General features: G+C 46.8%; 1 protein-coding gene across 1 annotated transcript; it reads left to right on the plus strand.

The window, feature by feature from the left end:
• The first annotated feature begins 899 nt into the window (after positions 1-899).
• On the plus strand, positions 900-19,594 carry FOXO4 (forkhead box O4). The gene is made up of 3 exons (XM_059824444.1): positions 900-1,298; positions 12,293-13,534; positions 18,390-19,594. Exons 1-2 carry the CDS (start codon positions 900-902, stop codon positions 13,514-13,516), a joined length of 1,623 nt encoding a protein of 540 aa, XP_059680427.1. The 3' UTR covers positions 13,517-13,534; positions 18,390-19,594.
• The last annotated feature ends 5,653 nt before the right edge of the window (positions 19,595-25,247 follow it).

The raw sequence follows: 25,247 nt of genomic DNA on the forward strand, positions 1-25,247 counted from the left end.
GCATAAGCGGAGCGGGTATTCAGGGCGCGGGGCCTGCAACGGCGCGGCCCCGGAACCTGCAAGCCAGGCTCGATCTCGACGCTGCCCCGCGCCGCCTGGGCCGCCCCAGCCGGGCCCCCGCGGAGCGGGGCAGAAGCCGAGGCCGAGTCGGCCGCGCTGGGCGCCTGGGCTAGGAACCGGGTCGCGGGGCCAAAAAAACGTACATAGGGACTGCGCCATACAGCGTCCTGGGCGGGGCCAGCACCGGGAGCTGTACGGCGCAGGGAGTGCCGGGGCCCGGGAGTCTGGTTGCTGCGGTTCTGATGAACGGGCCGGGACCGGGACGCGGGTCCGTTATGCCTTAGCACTGGGGCGCGTCCCGGAAACAGGCTCCCGTCCGTGACGGAACGGCGCGAGGAAACAGCGCTCCCGGACCCGCGCACCCCAGAGTGCCGCAGCGCGCTCTCGTGCGGGCGGAGGGGCAGTTCCCTCTGAGGGGCTCCCGGCGCGGCCCCGCCCGCTCGGGGTCACCGGGCCCGGAGACCACCGGGACGGTGTGCAGGGCGGGGCGGGTTATGTAAGCGCGGCCGCCGCGACGCCAGCTGGGAGCTGTAGTCGCGCAGGCGCACCGCCTGCCACGCGCACCCCTCGGGGTCCCACCCCGCCTCCGCCCCTCCGGCGCGGGGGACGCTGGGTACTGTAGTCCGTCGGCCCGGCTGGGCGGCCTGCCCCGGCCCCGCCGCAACTACCGCTCCCGGCGTTCCCTGTGCGCGCAGGCGCAGGGCGCGGCGCTGCTCCCTGGTAAACAGAGCGGCGCGGCGGCGGCGGGGCCCGGGTCTCACAAAGGGGTGGTGGGCTGGGCTGATGTGCGGTGCCGGAGCGGCTCAGACCCGGTGCCGGCGGCACTGAGGCGGGCGCCCATGGCGGAGGTGGGCGGCGCCGCGGCGGCGCCGGACATCGACCCCGACTTCGAGCCGCAGAGCCGGCCGCGCTCCTGCACCTGGCCGCTGCCGCGGCCTGAGCTGCCGGCGGCGCCGGCGGAGGCGGGCGGCGCGGCGGGCGCGGCGGAGGAGGGCGCAAGTGGCGCGGCGGCGGGCCCCGGGCGGGCCGAGGGGGCGCGGGCGGGTGGCGCGGTGGCGCGGAAGGGCGGCTCCCGGCGCAACGCCTGGGGCAACCAGTCCTACGCCGAGCTCATCAGCCAGGCCATCGAGAGCGCCCCCGAGAAGCGGCTCACGCTGGCGCAGATCTACGAGTGGATGGTCCGCTCCGTCCCATACTTCAAGGACAAGGGCGACAGCAACAGCTCCGCCGGCTGGAAGGTGCGCGACGGGACGGGGCGGGAGGGACGGGCCTGGCCTTCGGCGGGGCGCCCGCGGTGGGACGGGGCGGGCTGTGCGGCCAGGCGAGGAGCGGCTGTCCCAGGCGCCTTCCCGCTCCCCTGCTGCCGAGCTGGTGCTGTTGCTTGCCCCGGCCAGCCGCCCTCCCAGCCGCGCAGCCCCGTCCTCACCTGTTGCTACTCGTCCCCAGCCAGGCTCTGCGCACTCGGCGTTTGTGCCAGTGGCTAATCCCCCCGCTGCAGTGCGGCGGCCTGAGGTTCAGTTGTGCTGAAAGCTGCTTGGCTGGCGCAGGTTTGTCCACCCGCGAGTGCAGGGTGGTGTCTTCTCAGACCCATCCCAAGCTCTGGCCCTGTGCAGCTGGAGCAGAGAGGAGCGGGCTTCTCTGGGTGAGTGGTTACGGCACGGCCCTGCGAGGCTGCTTCTTGCACCCTTTGCATTTGGAAAGTTTTCCAGAAGATGAGCAAGGGTCAGTTAAAAGGTTGTAGCTAAGCTTCTGTGCAAGGTGAAGCATCAGTTGAAGTGTTTTTAAATACAGGGCCATGGTTCTTTGTCACCTGACTGTGCTAAAGCTCAGTATAAATAATTGTTTCATAGCAGGCATTCTTGCCTTTCAAGAGACTCCCCTTAAAAAGGGTGCTGTGTCCCAGAGTAGTGCCAGTGCGTCGGCTGTGCAGGGACTGGGGACCTCTGCTGGAGTTCAGAAAAGGGAAAGCAATATACTGCTCTAAACTCTCAACGTTGTCTTCTCACTCTGGAAGTAGGCACGTGCCAAGCTCTATAAAAGAGCTAAACTCCATTTCCGTCCTCTGCAGGTGGCAGCCTGGTGTTCCCATTCTCTTTAGTCAAATGAATTCCAGCAAAGAGAAAGGGAGATGTGAGAGCTGGCTTGCGAAATAGTCCCTCAGGCTGTCCTGATACATCGAAGTGAATGCCGCGGTGGCTGGAGTCTAAAGAGTGTGATCTATTGCTCTCCCTCTAGACTGGAATTACACTTAACGCCACACTCTTGTTTGCAGTGTACCTCTCCATTTGCGGTGTTGGTTAGCAGTTTGTCCGTGCTGCAGTTCTGCGGCAGCTTGAGCCAGTGTGGTTTGGGGCTTCCGTGACTCCAGCCACGCGTTCCTCTGCCTGTGTGCCCCAGCAGAAAGTCAGCACAGAGAGTTAATTTTGCAAAAAAGAAGATAGGTTTTCCTGGTAGGTTAACTTTCAGCTGGCTCAGCTCTCTGTAGTGGCATACCATGTCGTTGCATGAGTGCAAATGTTTGCTCAAGAGAGGGTAGAAACATGGTGAGAGGGACACAGCTGTCACAACTTACGCTGGACCAGGTCGATAAAAAAACTTTTCATCTTTCCCATTTATCTGGCTCACTGACAGTTCCTGGAGAGTGCACGTAGTTTGACTAAAATTGACTTTTTCTTTTTCCTCCTTTGTGCAGGTTGAATCCTTCTTACTGAGTTCTCATTTGGGACAGTGCTTGGGTGCATTTTCATTCCCTTCAAAAGATTTTGCTGTTCTCATTGGAAGATCGTTCTTGCTTCCTCAGGCTAGGTGGGCTGTCCTGGTCTTGCTGCTGCTGTGTGGAGTCACATTATTTTGGCAGACAGTTTATGGAACTGGTGCATTTTCTCTTCAGGAGTGTGTCTGTATCTGTTCGGCAGTAGTGCCTGAGACTAAAGTTCAGTGTGGCTTCTGAAATGCATCCCCAGATACCATGGAGAAGGTGGAATATAGTGAAGTGTCCTGCCAGACTGGATACTGGAATAGGTAGACTTCTAGCTTGATTCAGTATGGCTGTTCTTTTGTTATATTGATTCATGTGTAGCAGGACCGTCAGTCTTTGGTTTTAATCATGTATCACTTTTGGGAAACGTACAGTTGGATTTAACTTGCAGAAGGGCAGAGATGAGAATTTGTGCACATATGAGGGTTGAGGTCCCTGCTCAGATGCTGTAGCTGTAGCGACTTTTCAGTGTGAAATTCATTTGTAGTTTTTCAGCCTGGGAATGGGCTAACTCGGGCTGGCTTTAGTAGGGGAAGAGAACAGAAACTTCTTGCCAGGAAAGATGAGGGAGGGTAGAACAACAGTAGCTGTGGTGGGAATCAGCCTGCCTTATCATTAGGGCAGTTTAAAACCCTTGACTTTAACCAGCAAACAGAAAACCATGGTAGAAATACAGTTGAAACTGTTTAAATGCCAGGGAAAATTCTCATAAAAACTTGTTTTCATTTTTAACAAATACTATCAAAGTTTGGGTTGGTATGTAGGGGGTATGTGGTTAATCTTACATGCCCAGGAGAGGCAAAGGGGGCTGTGGTATACTCCCTCTGCTCCATTTTCTTCCCCGCTCACTCTCCCAAATCCTGTTGGCAGGGCTTGGCAGGATGCGTGCCCCGTCGCATGTGACCACAGAGCTCTGACTTTTAGTCTTGCTTTATGTTAACATACAGTTACACAGATTTGCAAGAGGTTTTGTTTGTTTTGCTTCAGTCTATTTGCATCAAGGTGCATTAGATGAAAGCAGGTTAGACGTTTATGGTTTTAAAGATGTGGAATCAATCAATTCAGTTCAATTTGATTTTGTGGACTTAGAGTAAATTTAATAGGTGCGTGTTTAATATTTAAGACAAACCGAATAAACAAAAGATATCTTCTCACTTGAGGAATGGTCCTGCCTGGGTTTTTGTTTTCACTATTCCTTGTTATTTGTAGAGCTGTGAAGCTCTGCTTGCATCTTAATTTGTAAAGTAAAAGAAAAACTTCTTGAGTTGTCTTAGCTTTATTGATTTCTCAGTTTTGAACTGAATGAGTTTGGGTAAAAGAAATTAATGTGGAGCTGCTGCTAAATGCTGATGTAGCATTTTGATGGCTGTTAAGATAGTATTACAGTTCCTAGAATTCTGGTATTTCTCTCTTGTTTGGGCAGACCCATACTGGTACCATACTGGTAATATGTCCTATTTGTATGTAGTGTAGTTCTAATGGAGAAATTTAAATGGGAAATTAAAAGAAACATGTCTTTTAAAACTTTTTAAATCTACCTTAGTTAATATAAACCTCATAAACTCATTGTTGCTTCATAATTACTTTACAGCTGTCCTACTCCACTATACAATTGGGGGAAATACAGCTGTTACAGGCTGCCAGGGTGTAACCTCTGTGAATTCCGGAAGAATCTGTGTTTTCGAGGAAGGTGGTGTTTGCTGTTCTTGAACTGCTTCAAGTGCTTTGTAAAGGACAGATTTGCTGGCTGTGCAATCTGTCCTTTCCCTGCAGTAATTCAGCTGAAGCTAAGAATTAACCAGCCTGAAAGGCAGAAGTGTCGCAGGGCTTCTTTGTAATCCTGCCCTCGGTGCTCTGTGAGCTGCTCTGTGGATAAGAGGGTAATTCCTTCTGGCTTTGAGATTACTTGGGGGAGGAAGGTGTTGAGGGTTTTGAGTAACGTCGAAGTGAGTAAACCCCGCTGACGCAGTTTGCACTGGTTGTTGCCTTTCTCGCGTCTGTGAGTATGAGCAAGTTTGACACAGTGAGGAGCAACGTTAAGGACTAGTCTTTCTCAGTGAAACATTCTGTGTATTCTCCCAAAGCTGTTGTCTTTCTCTTTGGAGGAACAGAATGAACTTTAAAATGAACTTTAAAACCATCCTTTTCACCCTCCAAAGACACTTCACTGAAGCAAAAATCAGACGTTTCCTATACGTGCAATGTAAAGGGAAGAACAAATGATTCTGCAGTATTGCATTAGTTATAGGATGCTGGAATCACACCTCTGCATTCTGGTACTTTGCATTAACTTTGATTCAGATGTGTGCATGTATATACACATACATATGTGCTACAACTCAAGTAGCTGTATTATGAATTAAAAATTACTAAGCATTCTGCTTGTCTGAAACAGAAGGTGTCATCCATCTGGAGACTCAGCTAGCTCTTAATCTTTATTACAGTGGGCAGCATTTTACTTTAAACCCGTCCATTCCACGCTTGTGTTGTATGCATATTGCCTGTAGTTGATGTTAACTGTTGACCAGATGGATTGGGAGATCTGGCTGAGGGCTCTCAGGTGCTTCCTTGCATGTACCCTGAAATTCAGTTTATGATGAGTGAATTCGTTGGCTTCCAGTGCCATAGTGCTGGCTCTGAAGGTCCCCGGCCTCTCCCAGAGCTGAGGATGCCTGTCCTCCTGCCAGAGCATGTGCAGAGCTTCCTGAGGCTGGAGCAGCTGCTCGTCCTGTGGCCCTCCGGAGCTCCACCATGAAAGAGTAATAGGCCAGCAGACAAAAGCAAGCCTGTCCATCTTCTGAACTATTTCTGCTGTGCTGCAGCTGGTAGGTTCTGCCAGGTTATCCTTATGCCTTGCAAATAAATTCCAGTTCAGTGGATACAAAATTATGTGAACATTTGTTTTGGTAAAGATAAAAAGTTTATCCTTCGTTGGTGTGTTGACTACTGTTCAGTCAGCTTTTGGTTTTTTCTGTAGACAGATCTACAAAAAAGCAATGCTCAGTTCCTAAAATAGTCACATTAGCTGTTTGCTTATATCCATCTGGACTGTGCTGGAGTGTCCCTGTATCCTTGAAGATTTTTTAGCTCAGATTTGTCAGAATCATAGCTTCTTAACACGGACAGGTAAGGGCCCAAATCACTATCAGGAGAGCTTTCTTTAATTTCAAAGAAACCCTTTGTCTGGAAAGGAATATCCGGTGGGAACACTTTAAATAGGTTGCCTTTTGACTTTTGGTGATGGTAATTTCAAGATGATGGTTTGAGAAGACATTAAAAATATTTCTCTGTCTTTGCTTACTGAGGCATAACTGACTTGATGCCATGAAGCAAAAGGAAACATAAAACTTAAACTCAGCATCTTAGCTCTGAGCAAAGTATAATTCTGCCAGACCTTCAGCCCGGTGCAGGTTTGTGCATAGGGGAGGCTCAGTCTAGAGTCTGTGTGGCTCTCTGCTGCACAGCCATTGACCTCCGTCTGTGAAGAAAGAGGCTACTTTCCGTTGACCATGCTGAGAAAGCCCTTAGTGTTTACTCCTAAGTTCACGTGCCTGAAATTATACAATTCCCCATTAAACCTTCTGACACTAAAAATGAAGAATTGCGCCTTCTAAATCGCATTGGAATAGTGATGTCATTGCTGTCACCATTGGTACTTAATTTATGTCCAATTAATCTTTACTGGTATTGTAGGTGCTTCTTTCTATTAAGTTGGGATTATTTTGTTTTCTTGGAAGTTGTTGCCCTGCAAGGGGAGGGAGGGTCCGGCTGTTTGAATCCAGAGTAGCTGGGGGTGGGTGGAAATTGCTGGACTCTTGCCATTACCTTGTATGCCCCCAAGTGCGTTCATGTGGTTTTAGCAATGTGCTTAGTCCTGGCAGCAGGGACATGTTTTCTGTCCCAGCTGCTGACAACCTAGCTGGGTTTCCTTAAAGCAGGGGGGGAAATAACGAACAGAAGCTGAATGATGGTTGTTCAGAGGCTGTAGTGAAGAGTCTAGCATGGAAGCCTGAGGAGCATGGGTGGCTTTTCTCCATCAGTCTTTCTATTAACAGAATTGTTTACCTTTTAACCCTGTTAGTCCTTAACTGGTCTGGCTACAGCAGGTAGCCTGGCCTAGGTGAGGGCTTGGTGAGGAGGGGGACAGGCAGCTGGGCATGGCATGGTGTTGTGGACGGGAGGATGGTGAAGTGCTGGGTGTGAAAAATGAGGCTGGTGGCAGGATGATAGTGCGGGTGTGGGGTCACCAGGTGTCCTATTTTTCAGGTGGGATAAAACTTATTGACGAGTGGTCAACTGTGGTGAGGGCCCACCATCGCAATGCAGCAACATACACTGAGCCCTCGCTGAAGTGACACTAACAGCCCCTTCTCCCAAACAAGGTGTAACGCCCTGAATAAGTACAGAAGTGCAAGATTTATTTTTTTTCATTTGAAGCCTTATAGAGTGTAGTTGCCCCCTCAAAAGTAGGGGACAGCTTGTTTTTTGGGGAAAGTCCATCTGCTCTGTGCAATGCTGCTCAAATTACCTGAAGATTTTGCTGCTACTCTTTCCTGCTCCCTGCCAGTTTGTTCTGGAAAGCTGCTTTGCTGAAAGATTAATCCTTGCAGCATGGCTTAATTTTCGAAGCAGTCCTTCTGGGCTGCTGGTATTACTTGTTCCAACAAGTTTCTTCTGCTCTATCTAGTCCTGAACAGCTTTTGTTGTATATGCCTGCCTGTCTGGGTAAACTTGTAAATTGCCTTGGTCTTTGCTTTTTGGAGAGCTAGGATTTTCTTCTCCTGGGCTTCCACTGAAAGATTACAGAAAGGAAAAGATACAGCTCCTCATCTGCTGAGCTTGACATCTGTGCTCACGTGTGCCTTCTGGAAGGGGATTGCTGGGGAAATGTTTTAGCTCCCTGGCTCTGGAGCAGTTGTTTACTTGCTGGAGTGTAACTTTGCAAAATCTCTGCAACGAAGACTTTCCTGAAGGCATTGGAGCCAAGTGGCCGGGTGAGTGCTGAGACAGGCACTGACAAATGCAGTAGGCGGGGCGTTCTGCCCTTGCAGCCTCCCAAGAATGCCATGGCAAATGATAATTCGGCACAATTATAGGCCTGGCTTTGGAACATGGCCCTGTGCTGGGATGTGACCATGTTCTTTGTATGCCTCCAAGGCAGTGAGAGTGTATTATGGGCAGCTGCAGTGATTGCATATCTTTTTTGTTTGTTTGTTTTCTGTCACTCACTCTTGAGAGAGACTTTTTGTTAAGAAATCTGGTGCCTCTTGTGGTTTGTAGTAGAAACGTGGAAGTTTCCCGGGAGAATGGCCCTGGCACTAGGGAGCAGTGATTGAAAATCCGGGCAAATGTGAGCAAGCACAAAATCTTCAAGGACAGCTACTGTTTCTTGTGTCTTTCTCGGCATAGCTTGTGCTTGGCCCCGAGCGCCCTGCTAACACAGTTCATGCACCACTGCTGCGTGGACGAGCTCCTGCAGGCAGGGCACAAGAGCCTCCTTCTGCTCCTGTGACATTGGTGCTTAGAAGAAAGTACGTCACAGGAGGGTGAGTTTAAGCTTGTTTTTTAGTATGAGGAACCTTAAAGTCTGAACAAACCATCCTGAATGTTCTGACCTGCTCTGAGTAAAACTTCAGTTTTATGGTAGATAACCTCGGCCTTACCTTCAAAGCCGTATAGTCTCCTGGAAAGGCTGTCACTGGCTTTCTGTCTTCTGTATGACCCACATTTTCCATAGTATCTCGGTGTCTATGGCAGTTGTCTAGAAGGCTGACCAGGCGGGATAATTGCTTGGTTGTTCTGCCAGCTCCTGTGCCTAATTCCCCATCCTGAGACTGAAGTACTGTTTGGTGCTGGGCAGGGTCCACAGCAGCACTGATGCTGGTGCGGGGGCAGGCCTGGTACGATGGTGAGGAGTGTTATTGTCCTATAAATAGGGCTAGGAGATTATTGTCGAAGAAGAAGATTTAATGTTGTGGTAACTGAGATTTAGGAAATAGTTTGTGTATGCTGCTAGCCACACTTCTATGGCTGGTCCATATATCCTAGCTTGTACACACAGTGGTTGGCATCTAGTCAATGGTCCACCCTTCAGTGTACAATAAATGTCTCTAGCCAAACTTCAATTTTTTTGCATAATATCTGTCATTAATTTCAGAATGGTTTTGTCTGAATGTGGCTTACAGGAATCATCTTTGATCTGTGATGGATTAGAGACACAGACTGCCATTTTGTTCAACCGCAATACTTAACATACATCTATAAGAACCTGTATAAGATATCTGAATAAACAGCAATAACCACCCCTAACTGGTTGTTGAAGAGGTCCCTAAAGATTTGAAGGATTCCTGCTTGTGCCACTTCCTTCAGGTCACGCTTCCTTACGGTCAAAGACATTGCAGAGCCAAGACCTTACGTGGATTGCAGGTGCTCAGACCAACTGGGATCTTTCCGCACTGCTGAAGTTGAGCATCTATAAAGTTAATGTCATCTATATGTTTCTGGTTTGAGTTGCTTAACATTGAGAAAGGAAATACGTCAGTGTTGCCTGGGTGACTGAACTATGTCATTTCCTCTCCTGTCAGGTTTGACCTGGAGTTCTGTGATTATTTTAGCAAAATTAATTTGTCCCTCACTTTCTCAATGAGATTTGAGGGTGCCCTCCATATGTTAGGTGTATTAAATCTAGCAGATGCATTCTTGTGCCGGGGAGCATGCAGTATGCAAGTGTGAATCTCTTGTGCTGTCTCACAGCACCCAGGCTGATAGGTGCATAAGTTCAGTTGTATCTTGAGACTCTCTGGCCTTGAGTCTCCAGTATGCACGCAAGTTCAGTCATGCAGGTGTGTTACGGCTCTGGGTGCTGCGGCTGCGGTGGTGAGCTGCCTCCCAAAGTCTGCAAGAGAAATGCGAAAGTAGTAATTTAGGCGTTGCAGTTTTGACAGCAGTTAAACCTGATGTAAGAAGTGTTTGGGTTTTTTCCCTCTGCCTCCAACCACACGTTCTGTTCTCTTCCTTAGTTTTCAGTGCTTGACCCCCCCAGTGAGGTAGTTCAAAAACCAGGCCGAGATAAAAGAGGCAGGAAGAGTAATTTTCAAGGAAGGATAGGGCTGCTTTTCAGTAAGGTTAGGTCTCTGAACCACCTCATAGGGTCACAGATGCTTGTGTTCTGGGAGGAGGAGAGTTTGAAGATGAGGAAGGAAGGAGTGGTACAGCAATTAGCTGTTTCTACAGCTATTAGCCGTTATGTCAGTTTAGCAGAAACATGTAAAAGCACTTTGAGACTGTTTCATAAAAGGTACCAGGCTTCATATATGTGTTCATGTGACTCCTAGTCTTATTCCAAGATGTCGTATTTCCATCTGCTTTTCCGCCAAAAAACTAGAAAACTAGTTACTAAAATTGTCATTTATGATACCCAAAGTGGTCCTAGTTTTCTTGGGGTGTCGGTGTTACTGAAATGCTTGCACCACTGCAGAAACACTTGCACCAGTGCAGTGTGCTTTTGCTGACACAGGAATTAAAACCTGGCTATAGCCGTGCATGAGAAGAAAACAGAATATAGTTAGCTGTGAAATTTTGAAATCCTGAACCTACTGGTTTAAAGTTCCATCTTAGTAAATGGAGCTAAAAACCGGATGGTTGTGAGACTCCAAATGTATACTGTGCATACAAGCCCATGGGCCATTCCTGATGGGACTGGGTGTCATCATGAGTTCAGAGATTACTTTCAGGAGAATAAATGAAGAATTAGTGACAACCTAGTGGTTCTTATTGCTGCAGCGGTATGCATTCAGTCATGCACATTTACTGGGAAAAGGAGGGGGGATTCTTTAGAAATGAAAGTAGCAGCCTTCCAGGAGACAGGGTACCAGTCTGAATTACTTTTTTTGAGACCTGAAGGAAAAGAAAGCTTTATTTAGAGAAGATGCCAGGCAGAAGTGATGTATAGCTATTCCTGTGAACAAGTCAAATAATAAAACTATGTAAGAGCATTGACTGACACATGTTCCATCAGGCCCTGGCTCTGCAGTAACCCTTGGGCTGCTCTCCGAGTAAGAGCATATGTATCCTTTGATACCGATCACAAGAAGCAGCCAGTCTTCTCGAAGTCCTCAACAGCCAAAGGTCAAAATGAAAGCTAACGCAGAATGATTCTCACATCTCCTTCCCTCTCCATGAAAACTTTCCACTTTGCGTGTATTGTTTATCTACATCTGCTTTGTTCTAGGATAGTACTTTTGGTGAGGTGGCCAAAATTAGCACGGTGAGGACTTGTCTGAGAGGAAAAGGGTGGGGAGAGGGAAGGCAGCAGGCAGGAAAGAACTGTGTTCAGAGGTGGTGGGAAAGGATGGTAAAAGCACAGTTAACTTTGTTCAGAATTAAAAGAGCATGCATGAAAGCTGAAGGCTGTTCTATACCTTTTAGTTTATATGAAAAAGATGTTGCTCTTGGACCGCTGTTATGCTACCAGTGTAGCACCTTTTAATGATGTGTAATTTGACCATGTGAACAAATTAAATGCAAATATCAAACAAATGCACGACGCAAGCCTCAAGGGGAGGTTATGGAGGATCTGCTCAAACAAGGAGATTATTGCTCGCTGATTCTGAAATACCGGGGAGTTTATTGGTTGCAGGATGAAAATTCAGTTTGATGGTGTATAGATATGCTAGCTTGCAGTTTCCAGCAAAGCTAAACCAAAAGAAGGGAGTTGGGAGAGGCAAGGGATGCGTGCCTTGCCAAACGGAAAGATGGGAGAGGCTAAAAATGGCACGTACTGTGTGGGAGCGCACTATGCGCTGAACGTCTTACCTCATTAGAAACGCACACAGACGAAAGTGTACTGCCTCCTTGCAGAGTGATGCTGGCAGGCTCCAGGATTACTAGGATTCTTATTCCACAAAGTTCCTCTCTTGTTTCTCTGTTTTTGGGATGAAGATGGTAATGGGCGTACTGAATTATAAGTGTTTTGCCATTTCTTTTCAGCCAGTCTGTTTGGTTCACTGCTATGCTGTGCTCGAATCCGTCTGAAAGCTAGCCATATAAAAATTAAAAACTTCAGCCAGGCTTATGCTGGCTGATGGGGTTGGCAGAGGGTGGGAGCAGCATTAGCTCAAATCCAGCTAGGCTCATGTTGAAGTTGCAAGCTGTATTTGGGAATTTCCTTACTTGCTCTGTGGTATGCTTAGTTTTTGCAGATTGTGTATGGTCTTGAAAAGTTCTTTTGTGTTAGTATTTTGCTAGCTGGCAGCTGATGTTATGGTAGTTTCATCCTTGGTGCTCCAGTGAGACATGGCACTGCTTGCTAGTGCTGTCAAGCATGTTCAAGCAGAAATAGCAGGTTTTTATGGGTAGGTCTTTGTTATAACTTTCTTCTGTGGATACTGTCTGAATGTGTTTATGCTTTTGAGATTTCTAGATGGGAGGTGTGTCAACTGTCAGATCCTCATATCTTGTATTTTTTTTTTTCAGAACTCTATTAGACATAACCTGTCACTGCACAGCAAGTTCATTAAAGTCCATAATGAAGCTACAGGGAAGAGCTCTTGGTGGATGCTCAATCCTGAGGGTGGTAAAAGTGGAAAAGCACCAAGAAGAAGAGCTGCCTCCATGGACAACAGCAGCAAACTCGCAAAAGTCAGAGGTAAAGCATCCAAAAAGAAGCCTCCTCTCCAGTCTGCTCCAGAATCTACTGCTGACAGTCCTGGCTCCCAATTCCCTAAGTGGCCTGGGAGCCCATCCTCAAGAAGCAATGAGGACTCTGATGTGTGGAACACCTTCCGGCCTCGAACCAGTTCCGATGCAAGCACCATTAGTGCCAGGCTTTCTCCTATCCTGACGGAGCAGGATGACCTCCATGATGAAGAGTTGCTTCCTTCTCTAGTGTACTCCAGTGCATCCAGCAATGTTCCACCAACTGTGACTGAGGAGCTTGAGCTCATCGATGGGTTAAATTTGATGTCTCCCAGCTCATCTGTGTTAACTACCCAGCAATCTGCCTCAAGTGGTCAGATCCAGAGAGATTCCAGCTTTTCCTTGAGGAGCCCAAATGCAGCTGGTCAGACCACTACTTTTGGCAATTCCCTGTTTAACCCTGTTGATATCTCGCTGCAACGTTCTGTCAGCCATTTCTCTGCCCCTCAGACCTTGGAAGCTCTTCTGACACCCAGCTCTCCACCTCCAAGGGATGTTATGATGACTCAGGTGGATCCAGTTCTCCCGCAGACTGGTAACAGGATGAGCAGCCGAACTCTTCTGCTTCTAGGTGGACAAGCTGCCCAGAGTAAGATGAGCTCAGGCAATCCACAAGGAAAGCCTGCAGAGCAGCAGGCAGAACCAGCTGGTGCTGGTGTTTTGCCATCAACACTTCCCATAGTAACATCTCCTCAAAACACTGCCAGCATCACCAGTTTGAAGGCTCCAGTTTCTGCAACAACAGCCCAATCGGTCCAGCTGGGCAGTCCACTGCTTCTTTCTTCTGCTAGCCCTGCTCCCTTGGGATTTAACCAGGACAGGCTGCCCATTGATCTGGACATTGACATGTACATGGAGAACCTTGAATGTGATATGGATTACATAATCAACAGTGAACTCATGGATGGAGAAGGACTGGACTTTAATTTTGAACCCATTCTGTCTACTCCCAGCTATCCCAGCACCTCGCAGGCCTCCAACCATACCTGGGTACCAAGTTAACTTCAGGAGCACAAAAAGGTAGGCGTAGTTAAGTAAAATGCTACAGCTCTATAGTGGGAACAGCCCTCTCTGGCATGGTTCCTGTGTCCAACTCTGCAGCAGTTAAGGATACCTCTTTGGAAGCACAGGTGCTCTTTGAGTAAAAAGCTTCTGGGGGAGCTGCATTCCCTTTTAGAATGAGAAAAAGCTGTGTAAAGGTAGGTAGATTTAACTTACCAGGTAGTAAACTCCTTTATGGAGTAGAGCAGCAAACTGAAACTCCTGTTGTCTCTCGTTGCCAAAGGTGACTGCATTACAGGATGTCTGTCTCTGTCATGCAATGCCTATAGCTCTGAAGTTGACATGAGAGCATATGCTGATGCCGTAAGTAAAGACATGATCCTATATATACAGAACAGTTGAGCTGAGCCAAGCACACACTGTGTTTCTATCCAGGTTATTATCCTTGCAAAATTTTCTAGTATGTGTAGGTGCAAAGCGTGTCTGTGTCATGACTGCCTGCTTTGCCCTGTGTGTAGCAGGACACAATCACTGTTGCCAGATCTGCCCTTCCCTTATCTGGGATAGTGTAAAGTCTGGTGAGCTGGTTCATCAGCATTAACTACTGAATTGTTTATGTACCCATTATTGGAATGGGAATGAGAAAAGGGAGTATGCAGCGTGGGTGGAGATGGAAGGAGGAAGGATGCGTTAGTGCTATCCCATGCAGAGCAAAGCTGCCTCTTCAGTGATCTTTCATATTGGCACAAAAATTTCTAGAGTCAGTTTGCAAATAGTGTATATGAGAACAAGAGTTAAAAATGTCATTCTCTGAGGGAGTGACAGTCTCATTTGAAGCTTTTTAACCACTGAGGCAGTTGAAGAATTAGAGAAATGGAGCTGAAGGCATATTTCACACTTGGAGTTCAGTTAGCTAACAGAAAATGGACTGTTTCTTTTATGGACTGGAGCATAGACTGGATATTGGTTGGAAAGTGGAAGCCTTGCCAAGAATATTTCCTGTTTAGGAGGCAGATGTGGTATTTGTTAGTGTTGCAAATTCAACCCCTAATACTGTCCAGCTGAGCAGGCAGAAGTAAGGGCAAATTGCAGATACTGCTTCACTTGTGGGAAGCCCTTGAGCTTGAAAATGATGGACACTGAATGAAATTATCATGTACTTGACCTTAATACTCTTTCCTAGGCACCTGAGTAATGTGGAGGTAGTTTGGACTAGGTCACCTCTGGAGGCCCATTTCAGCCTAAACTTTCTGGTGATTACTGCTGCTGTTCATGCTGGAGACCAGATATTAAGTTAAATAATTTTGTACTCTGCCCCAGTACAGCCATTCTGGACAAGTGTTCTAGGTCTAGACAAAGTGAAATGCTTTGAGCTGGTGGTACTTAAACCCTGTGAACATATTGGTACACCACTATGTTTTGACTTTTTAAACACAATTTAACTCCCTCTTATTCCAAGTCCCGCCACACTGCTTAGGATTTCATTTATTAGTTAATATTCTTCTGTCTGTACTTAACAGAGCTCTTTACTGTAGAGAGAGGGAGGAGCAATCAAGCTTTTCTGTTTTGTTATGGGGCTTTTTATAGTCTTGTGCATTTGTTAACTGTGCTCTTGCTGAGTTACTGAGTGGCTGTCTTAAATTGAATATCCTAACTTCAGGTGGAATATGGAAACTCAGCTTTGATTTCAAAGGCAAATTTGGTTGACGAAACATTGGCATCCTTCATCTGTGTTAGGACTTTTTGCAAGTTATTGACAAGAGGCTGTGGCCTTTTGAGCAGTGTTTCCACTGGATATTGTTCTGAGCTTTTGTAGGTTTTTTTTCTTGCCATGCTAGGGCAGGCCATCATATCTGGGGAATACATTGACTTTGCAGGGGTGAAATGTTTTTCACAGGGCTGTTTTCAAAACATATGCCAGCTGTCCTGCAGTCCTGGGTGCACTAATTACCTCGACTGGATAGACAAGACCTCTGTCTACAGAATACCAGGCATAGATAATTTTTAGAGTGTAAAGCAGAGAAGCTAAGGGAATGTTTATCAAAGGCTAGGGTCTAGTACTGGTGAAGATGTGGCTATAATCAAATGCTTAAGAGGGAGAACATGAGCTCTTAACAGCATGGTTATGTTCTTGTTCCATATTATTATTCCATACTTAGCATGTGAATTGCTTAATGAAAACAGAGGAGCTAGCTGATGTTAAAAATCCTGGATTTGCTTTGTTCCATGCGTGAAGTTGAAGTGATACTTTCTGGGAAGTAGGCAGGACACATGCTCAGTAAGAAAGGAGTGAGCTCTAGAAGAAGTGCTGAACCAGTATCATGTTTCAGCAGAAAGTGTAGCTCCTACATGCCTCTGGGTGAACAATTCTTAACAGCAGTACTGCACTTGGAGGAGGACTGACGCCCTGTTCAGTGTGCTTTGTTTCAAGCCTTTTATTCTGTCCTTAGATTATGTTTGCTTTATCTGAGCTTTGCAAAGCTTTTCAGTTTTGCCCGCACCCTGGAATCCATGGAGTGGGATGGAGGGAAGCTTTTTCCCCAAAGGAGAGCAAGTATTGTGTAAAACACTGCCAAGACAAGAGCGGGTGGGTCAGGTTTCTAAGAAAGGGGGAACGGGGCGCGCGTGGAGAGAATTAAGAGTGTTCCTGGAGGCCAGGAAGGACCTTGGGAAGAGAAGGCAGAATGTTTTCTCAAATTTACAAGTTCCAAAACCAAGTGAGCTGCAGACATCAGTGTCGGTGAGGAGGTCAAGATTGTGTCATCCCTCCCTTCTCTGAATCTGTTACTGCAGTGAGTTATTAGGGTCCCTGTTTGGAAATCACTGTTCAGGGAAAGTATGGCTGCAGCTACATACTGTTCCAGTGTGCCAGCCTTTTTCCTTTCATATCCTTTCTATGAATGTGGTTTTTCCAAGTTAAATTCACGTTGGCAAAAGCTACTCTAAGTGATATCTAACCTAAAGCTGTCCTTCTGAGTAGTTACTGTGGGCTTAACCTGTAGCCTTCTGGGTCAGTTATGGGCGTAACTCTGAGCAAAAACTGTTCATCGATAAATGCCAGTGATCACACTGTGATTTGAACAGCAAGAATGAAACTGGAGCTGGGGAAATATTTCCCTTTGTAGGCAAGAGAATATCTTTAGGAATAAGTACTTAGTCTCTGCAGCATTTGGGAAGCTACAAGCTAGTTGATGTTACCCATGGTGATCAAAGCTGACATGACTTTATCCCCTTCTTGTTAAGTTAAATGCTAAAGACTTGTCCACAGCTTCACCAGGAGTCTGTTTGAACCCTGTCTCTTTACTTGGAGATTAGAGATCAAACATTGAAACATTGCCCAGCAGCGATGCAACACCCACGAACCTAGCTATTAGCCACAGAAGGAGGAAGTCAGCATGGGAATACTTTCCTTGACTAGGAAAATATAAATTCTACAATTTCTGCTGCAGTTATCTGGTCGCTGTAGCTCACTCAGTTGTAGGCCGGCCATTCACTGGTTAAGGCACTGGATGTGCAAGCCATACAGAGTGACTTACAGGAGCCTTAGTGAGCAAGGTCATGAAAAAGGGTAGCCACAGCTGGAATTAGACTGTGGCATGCAGGTGCTAAATCACAGGCAAACACTCTTGCCTTTAGCACTTAATAAAAGTGTCTTCCATTCTGGTTGTGGGAAGTGTGGGTGGCCATCCGGCTGCCTCTGAGCAGCTCAGGGACTTTGGACTTGCTCATCTACCTGTATGTTATTTCTACAAGCCAGTAGGAGGAAGACCTGGGAATGGAGTTGCCTCTTTTGTACAGTGGTACAGTTTGTGCCTCACTGATGAATGTAAAGTCCATCCACTCTTCTGGTGGACATTAGTTAATGATCTTTAGTTTTTCAGTCAGACTCCCTATAGCTTCATAGTCTGGAGAACTCTTAATCCCTTGCCCAGCTTGATCTGGATTCATAGTTTACTTGCTGTGCTCTATGTAATTCCCTTTGGTCCAAACACTGTATTTTTGTCTATCAGAACATCAATAAATAAATAAAACTCCCATCAATTTGCAGTTTTCCAAAGTAGCCTGTTGCTCTGGCTTCTGTTTTAAGTTACTGTCTCTTGTTCAGGGCTGATTTCCTCTTGTAGCTTCTTTCCCTTTCCAGAAGTTTATTTCATGCTCGCTATTACTGAATGCAACTGTTTGGATGCCCTACATTTATTTTGCTATTCTGCCTTCCAAAGTGGATCGTAGACCTACAGTGCAGGGTCTTAAGTCTGCTTAGACCTATTTCCAAGGCTTGTTTGAATGTGTTGTGGCAGCTTCATTGAGGTGAGGCAGAAGACCTGAGAAGGGATCTTTAGACTTGTGGGGAAATGAGATATCTAGAAATGTTTAATTATTTGTAGGTAGATACAGGATTTCTTTAAGTGAGTGAGCATAAACAGTTCTAGTGTGTGATCTCTAAAAATCCCTTTTTTAGTCTTTTCCCTGCCAGTTGATATTTGTGGTTACTTAAGGTGAAGAGTAATTTTCCTCTTCTTGGTGCTTTCCTGCAATGCCTCTGGTGTTAGCCAAGTTCTTCTTTAAACCTCCTTATCTTGCAGAGCTTTGCTGGTGCTGTCAGCTTAGAGGAGGAGTGCTTACTTTTGACCTTTGTGCTTTTGTTTTGTCTTTCTGTCTCAATTGTACTCCGAAGCTTGGAGCTGAGCAGTTGCATCCTCCACTTGACTCTCCATTGATCAAGGTCTCTTGTGATCTGTGTTTGTTCCTTGCTGGAAGTTGGCATCCTTTGAGCAGCAGGGGCTGATTGATAGTAATTAACTCCTTATCTATGCATCCAGGATTCCCACTGAAGCTGAGATCTAACCATTCACTCTATTTTTCTTCTCCCTAGTGTCCTTCAGGTTTTGAACATCGGGTTCTGACTTCACCTCCCACCCCTAGCAGAGAAAAGAATGGAGCACGTTGGATTCGGTTTCCCTGCACACCATGCCTTGGGCAGAAGGGGCTGCCCACCTGGGAAGAAGGGGCAACCTGCATCTGGCTGCAACAGGAAGAGTTTCAAAATAATAATCCTGTTATGTGCCATGGCTCTTCCTACAAACCTGACCCTGCCTTGGACCATCTGGAGAAACCCTGGGCTGTACATGTCTGAAGAGGAGCCCTGGTAAAAACCTTGGCCAGAAGATTCTGTGTCAAGCAATAGCGTTTTCCCATGTGAAGAGTTGGGTTTGCTGGAGGAATCTCTCAATGGCTATCCTCTCTCTGCTATGGCAGAAAGTCTCCCAGTGCCTCGGACCGGCGAAGGGCTGGCTCTGCTCTCACTTGGCTTGCCCTCTGGGTCAAAGTAGTTGGATGTTTTCATTAAGCCACCAGATGTGCACTTGGTGTCGCACAGACTTACAGAGGAATTGGAAGGAGCTTTTTGGTGGAAGCCCTGTGGGAAAGGGGTGCGCTGTTTCAGGGCTTGGTTTCAGTGGTTTCAGTGTGTCCATCTCAGGAGCACCCATCGTTGTTCTGCAGGGAAGGGTGTTGGTCGTGGTGTAGAAGGCTTCCTCTTGTCCACCTGAGTGGACAGGAGGACATTGAGTTTTTCACTGTGCCAACTAAGCCTCATTGAATCACAAGCATGTTTCGAGAAGTCCCTATGCTGTTCTCAATACTTTCCTGATACACCAGGCTGCTGTAAAGTAAGCACAGGTGGTAATAGCTGTTTCTGGGACATAAAAACATCATTTTGGGTTTGTATCTGGTCTGTCTTGCTACAGCAGAGAAATGGAAAGCCTGGGTGTGGCCTTAACAGAGCCCTGGTTGCTTTTCAGAAGGGCATTTTCTATAGATGAAATATTTTTTTACTAATCTGGGAACTTTCTACAGTGAATATGAAGCCAATGTTAAGTGTGTCCCCGTTAGGCGTATTAGGCATTTCTCCCTCTGAGAAGGTACCAGTGACAGACCTCTTTTTCAGAGCTGCATTAGGAACAAACACATTTGATGTTTGATAATGTATATGATTGAGGGGAAAGAATTGGCAGGTCCCCATGGTTTCAAACCACCTTGGAGAAGAGTTGTACATTATTGTAATCTGTATGTAAAAGTAGCTGCAAATTACATAGAAGCTTTTCTAAACCTTTTTAAATATATATTATATATTTTAATTGAAAATGAGATTATTGGATTAAAAAAAAAAACAAAACAACAAAAAAAAAAACAAAAAACCCCCACAGCACATTTGCTGCATCTGTTCCCTTGATACCAGGTAACACTACAGTATGGGAGGGGACAGGCCTAAGGCATTTTGGGCCAAGAAGCTGAAAATGTCATTGGAAAAGTGGGAAAGGCACCACAGTGTAACTGGGGAGTGGCTGCTCTCCCCAGAACAGGTGGAAGGTGCCTGCATGGCATGGCATTCAGCCACAACTACCCAGTCTCCTTCCTCGACCAGGCACTCCCACCAAGCCAAGAGCACAATGTTAGGGAATGCTAATCATTAACAGCGCGCTCATTCTCAGCTAATCCCATAAGTAGCTGGACTGCAGCTGATACATAGGACAGATTCCCTAGTCTGCTAAGAAGATGCTGTGGACTGGATCGTACTAGATCTGCTGACACTCTGGATAGCCCTTATGGGGAGGGCATGATCAGTTGTATTTGGTAGCTTGCTTTTTGGTTTCCGAAGGCTTTTGTTTTCTTGCTGAAGTTTCTGCTACTACTTCTGGGGAACTTGAAGCCTGTAGGCATACTCTTGGGGATGTGCCTGGGATCCTGCCCTGTGTCTTTGTCCTTGCAGGACAGAAGCTAGGAGTCAAGAGGTTAGTTCAAAATATTAGCTGGCATGTTCCTGTCACCTTTTTGGTGTTTGCAGTGGCATGATCTGTGGGACACATGGTGCTTTCATGGTGTTCTGGAAGGCTTGGTCTGGCAGAAAGCCTCTCCAGTCCTTTCTGAAGGTGGCGGTGGTTTCTGTTCGGAAGGTTTGTATCATGCAGTGCAATGAGCCATACTGTTTTACCACCCTGTCTGCTCTTGTTGTCATGGGTTTCATCTGGCTTTCATTTGAGTGGAGATTGGAACAGGAGTGGTTTGTCTGGTTACCTGCAACAAGGAATCTTCAACAATCTTATCTTTAGCATGCTCTGCCATCAGAGCCTTTGAATAGTTTGATAACCTTTGCTTTGAAGGTTGTCTTCATGGCAAACCTCATGGTGATGTGTTTCAAATTTACCCACAATCTGCATGTCTGGCCACACCTCATTGTAACAAAAAGGCAGATCCTAAGCTGGGATCCCAGGTCTTGCAGACTTGAGTCACAGATGCACATTCTCACTGCAGTTAGTTCATTACACAAATGGGTTGATACCCTTTCCACAAACACCTGATGGCATGTGCTGCACATAAGAATAGGCCATTGAGGGCTGCAGCTAATAGATCTGGCGGGATTTGTGTTGTTTGGCACATAATAGGCCACTTTGTCAGCTTAGGCCCTGAGGGAAAACGAATCCCATGATCTCCAGAGCAAGTTGACTGGCCGCCTGTGCTTCACAGCCATGTATTAAAGGACAAGATGCTGGTATGTGTGGTCATGTTATATGTGAATCCCTAGCTCATTTCTCATGAAAACAGAGCCCAAAGCAATGGGAAGGACAATATTAGTAACCAGTGCTTCTGGCTGCAGAGAGCCTGGTCCTGAGCACGCAGATAGGGCTCCAGGGAGATCTGACATACTCTCAGCTAGTACATGTCCTCAGCCTGTTCCAGCTGAAGGACCTGCAGCCCAGGTACAACAAGGCTCATCATGGTTGGTGCCCTACAGTGTGAGTTCATAAGAGACCCTGTCCTTTTATTAAGGAACAGAGTACCTATCTATTTTTTTTTTCCATACTCCTAGGGCAGACTCCTGGGCAATTGTGTGTCCTGGGGATATCACTGGAGACAGGAACACCTCTGGCTGGAGTCCTGCTGTACCAGTGTGCTGTTGCTTCTGTCTTGTGTCAGTCTGTACAGGTGCTCTGTCTCCTCGATACAATAGGAGCTGGCAGTGGTTGAAGAAACCTGAGAGTGCGCTAATGCTGAGGATGGTGTTCAGAAGACTAACGGCGTTCTGGGAGCGCTCTATAAATCATGAATGTAATGTTGCAGGCTCAGGCAGGTAACTTAGCTTCTCGTTTGTATGTGTAGGATAGCTTGGATCGTGGGCGCAGGGGCAGGGATGCAGAGAATTCAGGAGTTCTCCAGCCCCTTCTCAAATAACTTCCTTTTCATAAACCTTGAGCTTTTCTAGCCTGGGATATTTCCTCATAGGACACAGGAGACTTCCTAAACTGCTGCTTGCTGAAAGGCTGCACCTGGCAGGGGGTTGCTCAATACTTGTCCAGTTTTTTTGTATTCTTGCCCAAAGTGTTTGCTACTGACTGCTGCTGGATTCAGGATAGTGTCTTGGTGGATCTTCGTTCTGCATTAGCACTGCAGGCCCCGTACTTGTGGGCTAGTTTTTGCTCTAAGGAAGGATTAGGCTGGGATTTTGAGAGCTGCTGTGAGCTGGGTGGGGAGGGAAGGGGCCAGCGACATGGGGAGTGATGCTCCTGGATAAGTGCCTGAGGGGAGTGGGCAGGGGACTCTTGGCATGAAGCCTTATGTTATGCTGTGTGCGTTTTCCTTGTCTTCAGTGAGCTCAGCTAACAAGTTTCTTCATCTCCAGGGGATCTAGTGCCATCTTTCACAGCATGAAGCCACCATGCAGCTCTGGGCCACGAAGGATTTGGGTAACTAGGCCCATGGAGCCTAGTAGGAGGCAGACTTGTTGCTTTTATTTACACCTGGGTTTAGCAAATTGCTTGAGCCTTCTTTATAACTTAAGCATATTTTACTATACTCCCAGCTTCCTGTAAGAGCTTGGAATATTGAAAGCTTCTTGGAGCCCTTAATTTTCCTTGGTGGTGTGTCTAAAAACATATCATCCCCTACCCTGTGCTGCTTTAAAACAGCAGTCGAATCATCATGGTAAGTGAGAGGAATGAAAGCAGTGGGAGCGTTCCGGAGCCTGGGTGTATTCATAAATGAGGCTTATACTAGAAGCAAGTAGCACTAATCAGCTTTTCCAAAGGAAATGCCTAGAAAGCTTTTATGTAGATCATCATTTGTTAATTTTCTTACGTAGCTGCTTATTTATAGCCACACTCAAATGCTTCAGGGCTAGCCTTGCTCCAGGAATGAGAAACCTGCGTCTGGTGCCACGGGTAGGAGTGCCTTGGGAGCGGTGTCCTGGACTGTCACCAAAATAATGTGCAAGTTTGGACCCATTGTCAAAAAACCCACAAATCAATCAACTTTGGGACATGAGCATGAACAGGTATAGCTTAGGGTTTGCCTCAGTTGCATGTCTAATGAAAAACATGTTCTAATTAATGTGGGGAAAAGCAAGCAAGAGGTGACTCCTGAAGCCTGAAAGATCTGTCCATGTGAAAGCTTGGTAGCATGTGGTAACCCATCACCACGGTTGCTTACCCTTCAAGAAAGGGATCCCCTCTCTTTAGTAGCCTTTATATCTCTCCCTGCACCCTGATGTGTCTGTAGTCAATGGAAAACAATCTCTGATGGAATCAAAATTGCATCTAATATCGTGGTGTAAAGCAGGGAGAAGAGGTAGCAGAAGCTGAAGGTGAAAGAGCTGACGGTGCTGCATTTATGGTTCTCTGGCTAAGGCAGCGTTATGGTGTGTGGTAGAAGGGGATGTTCACAGCTGGCATGCGCTGCTACCCTGTGGTGCTCCCCAGGGTGTCTTGAGAGGTTTGGCTATGTAGAAGATAGGTCACTTCTCCTGAAAGGACCCTTCTTCATAAAGCAATGGGGATGGTTCTGGGAAATGATGCTTCCAGCACAGTGGAGTCTTCACCTGGTGCAATACCAGGAAGGGTTTCTGCATTGCTAGCACAGACGTCTGCTGCACACAGGGCAGGCACCACTAGCTGACACAGTTTCCCCCCCATCCCCTCTGTACTTGTTCATCCATTTCTCACAACAAATTTTTTTACATAATAAATCTCTGCTTTTGTTTGCTCTCTGTAGCAGTGTAACTTCTGAACCATTACAGGCTCTTTGTTACCATCTGTGCTAGCAAGACTGTAGAATGTGCTAGACTAGGGGGGAATGTTTGACAAATAAAAACCTGTAATCCTCTGTTCTGTGTCTCATGTGGTTTGTTCTGTTTCCCTGGAGAGGGCCAGTTATTTTTTTCCTTGCCCTTGGCTTCTTTCCTCTGTGCTCCTCACCTGTTAGGGCAACCCTTTGGTGAAATGCCCCTTAGCTGGCCAGAGGTGAATGCGTTGTAGTGTGACAGGCCCCAAAGGCTCCAGTGTGCTCTGCAGTGTGTAGAGCCCCTTGTTAGAACTTGCTGCCAGTGTGTGGGGACCCATGGGGTTGCCAAGTCCTAAAACTGACCCTGGGGAATTTTAACTTCTGCAAGACTAGTCTCGAGTCATCCTAGCCTCTTCATTTCTTGCCCTTCTAGACCTGAGTGCAGAAGATGGCTCTATTTTATATAACTACATTCAAACATCTTTTGAGTGTCAGCAACTCTGCCAGTTATCTCTAGGAATAGATATGTTTGCTGCTACTGTCTTTCAGCTGCCCCATCCACCAGAAGATGCTGACACTTAATTAGGACAGATGAGCATGTGAGTGAGCTTTTATCTTTGCTTGCATACCCCAAATCCTCTGTCAGAAAAAGGAAGGTTACTATAGGTGAGGAGCATTTTTGATATTAGAAGATAATGGCTTGGAGCTGTCCATCAAAGGGGACATGAATGTCAGAGCGGAAGCCAGGAGCTGGTCATGCTTTGGGACTGCTCAGAGGTGTGCAAGTGGGTAAGAGGCCTCTCAGGGCAGGAGAAGACTTCAGCTAGGTACCTTAAGGGGTCTGTCCTTGACATAAGGCAAGTAAGAATGCACATAAAGTCTGAGCTAGTGAAAGCAGCTTGTGAGGAACATGGTGGAGCCCTTGAATCAAAATAGCATGTCATTCTAACAGGTCTGCCTTCTTGCAGTTGGGATGAGGCTGGAGAATGTGCTGTCCCCCTTTGCCCTGGGGGTGCTCTGTGCACCACAGCTCATGAGAGGTCTTGCAGAAGACAAGACTGTTTCAGAGGCTTGGTCACATTGCTTTGGAGTGGAGGCAGGTAAGGAGATCAGAGAGAAATGGGGGAAGGAGTGTAGAGCACAGATTCCACTGGCCTGGTTAGACACATGGAGAGTAAGTCGGGGATGTTTTTAAAACTGCTAAGGAGAAAGTCTCATTCATGGAATTGCACAGTATATATACAGCCAGAAAACTTGTATTCAAAGCCTTGGGTACTCAGTATTCAATAATATCTGATAAAGAATACCATCGAAAAATAATAGTGTTAAAACAGTTAATGCAAATAACTCTGGAAAGGATCTTAAGTCTCCTGCTTCAAGATTTAAGCCAGTCTCCAAAAATGGGGGATTAGGAGGAGATCCTTAGGGGAACTGTCTGTCCCTCGTCTGTTCCTTGGACAATTCTTAGGGCTTCCTGCAAGCACGTAACAGTAGGTGCTGTTGGAGAAACAAAATGCCGAGGGCGGATTTTGCAGTTGTTGATCAGATCAGAGTGGATGCATTGAAAACTTGACATAGAACAGGAGACCATGCATTCCCCCCAGGAGCTGTTAACACTTCTTATGCCGATTTGAGCATTGGCCTGTAACAGGCATTGCCAAGGAGAGCAAAGCGTAGA

This window comes from Gavia stellata, chromosome 14, assembly GCF_030936135.1.
Source record: "Gavia stellata isolate bGavSte3 chromosome 14, bGavSte3.hap2, whole genome shotgun sequence".
Taxonomy (NCBI): Eukaryota; Metazoa; Chordata; class Aves; order Gaviiformes; family Gaviidae; genus Gavia; species Gavia stellata.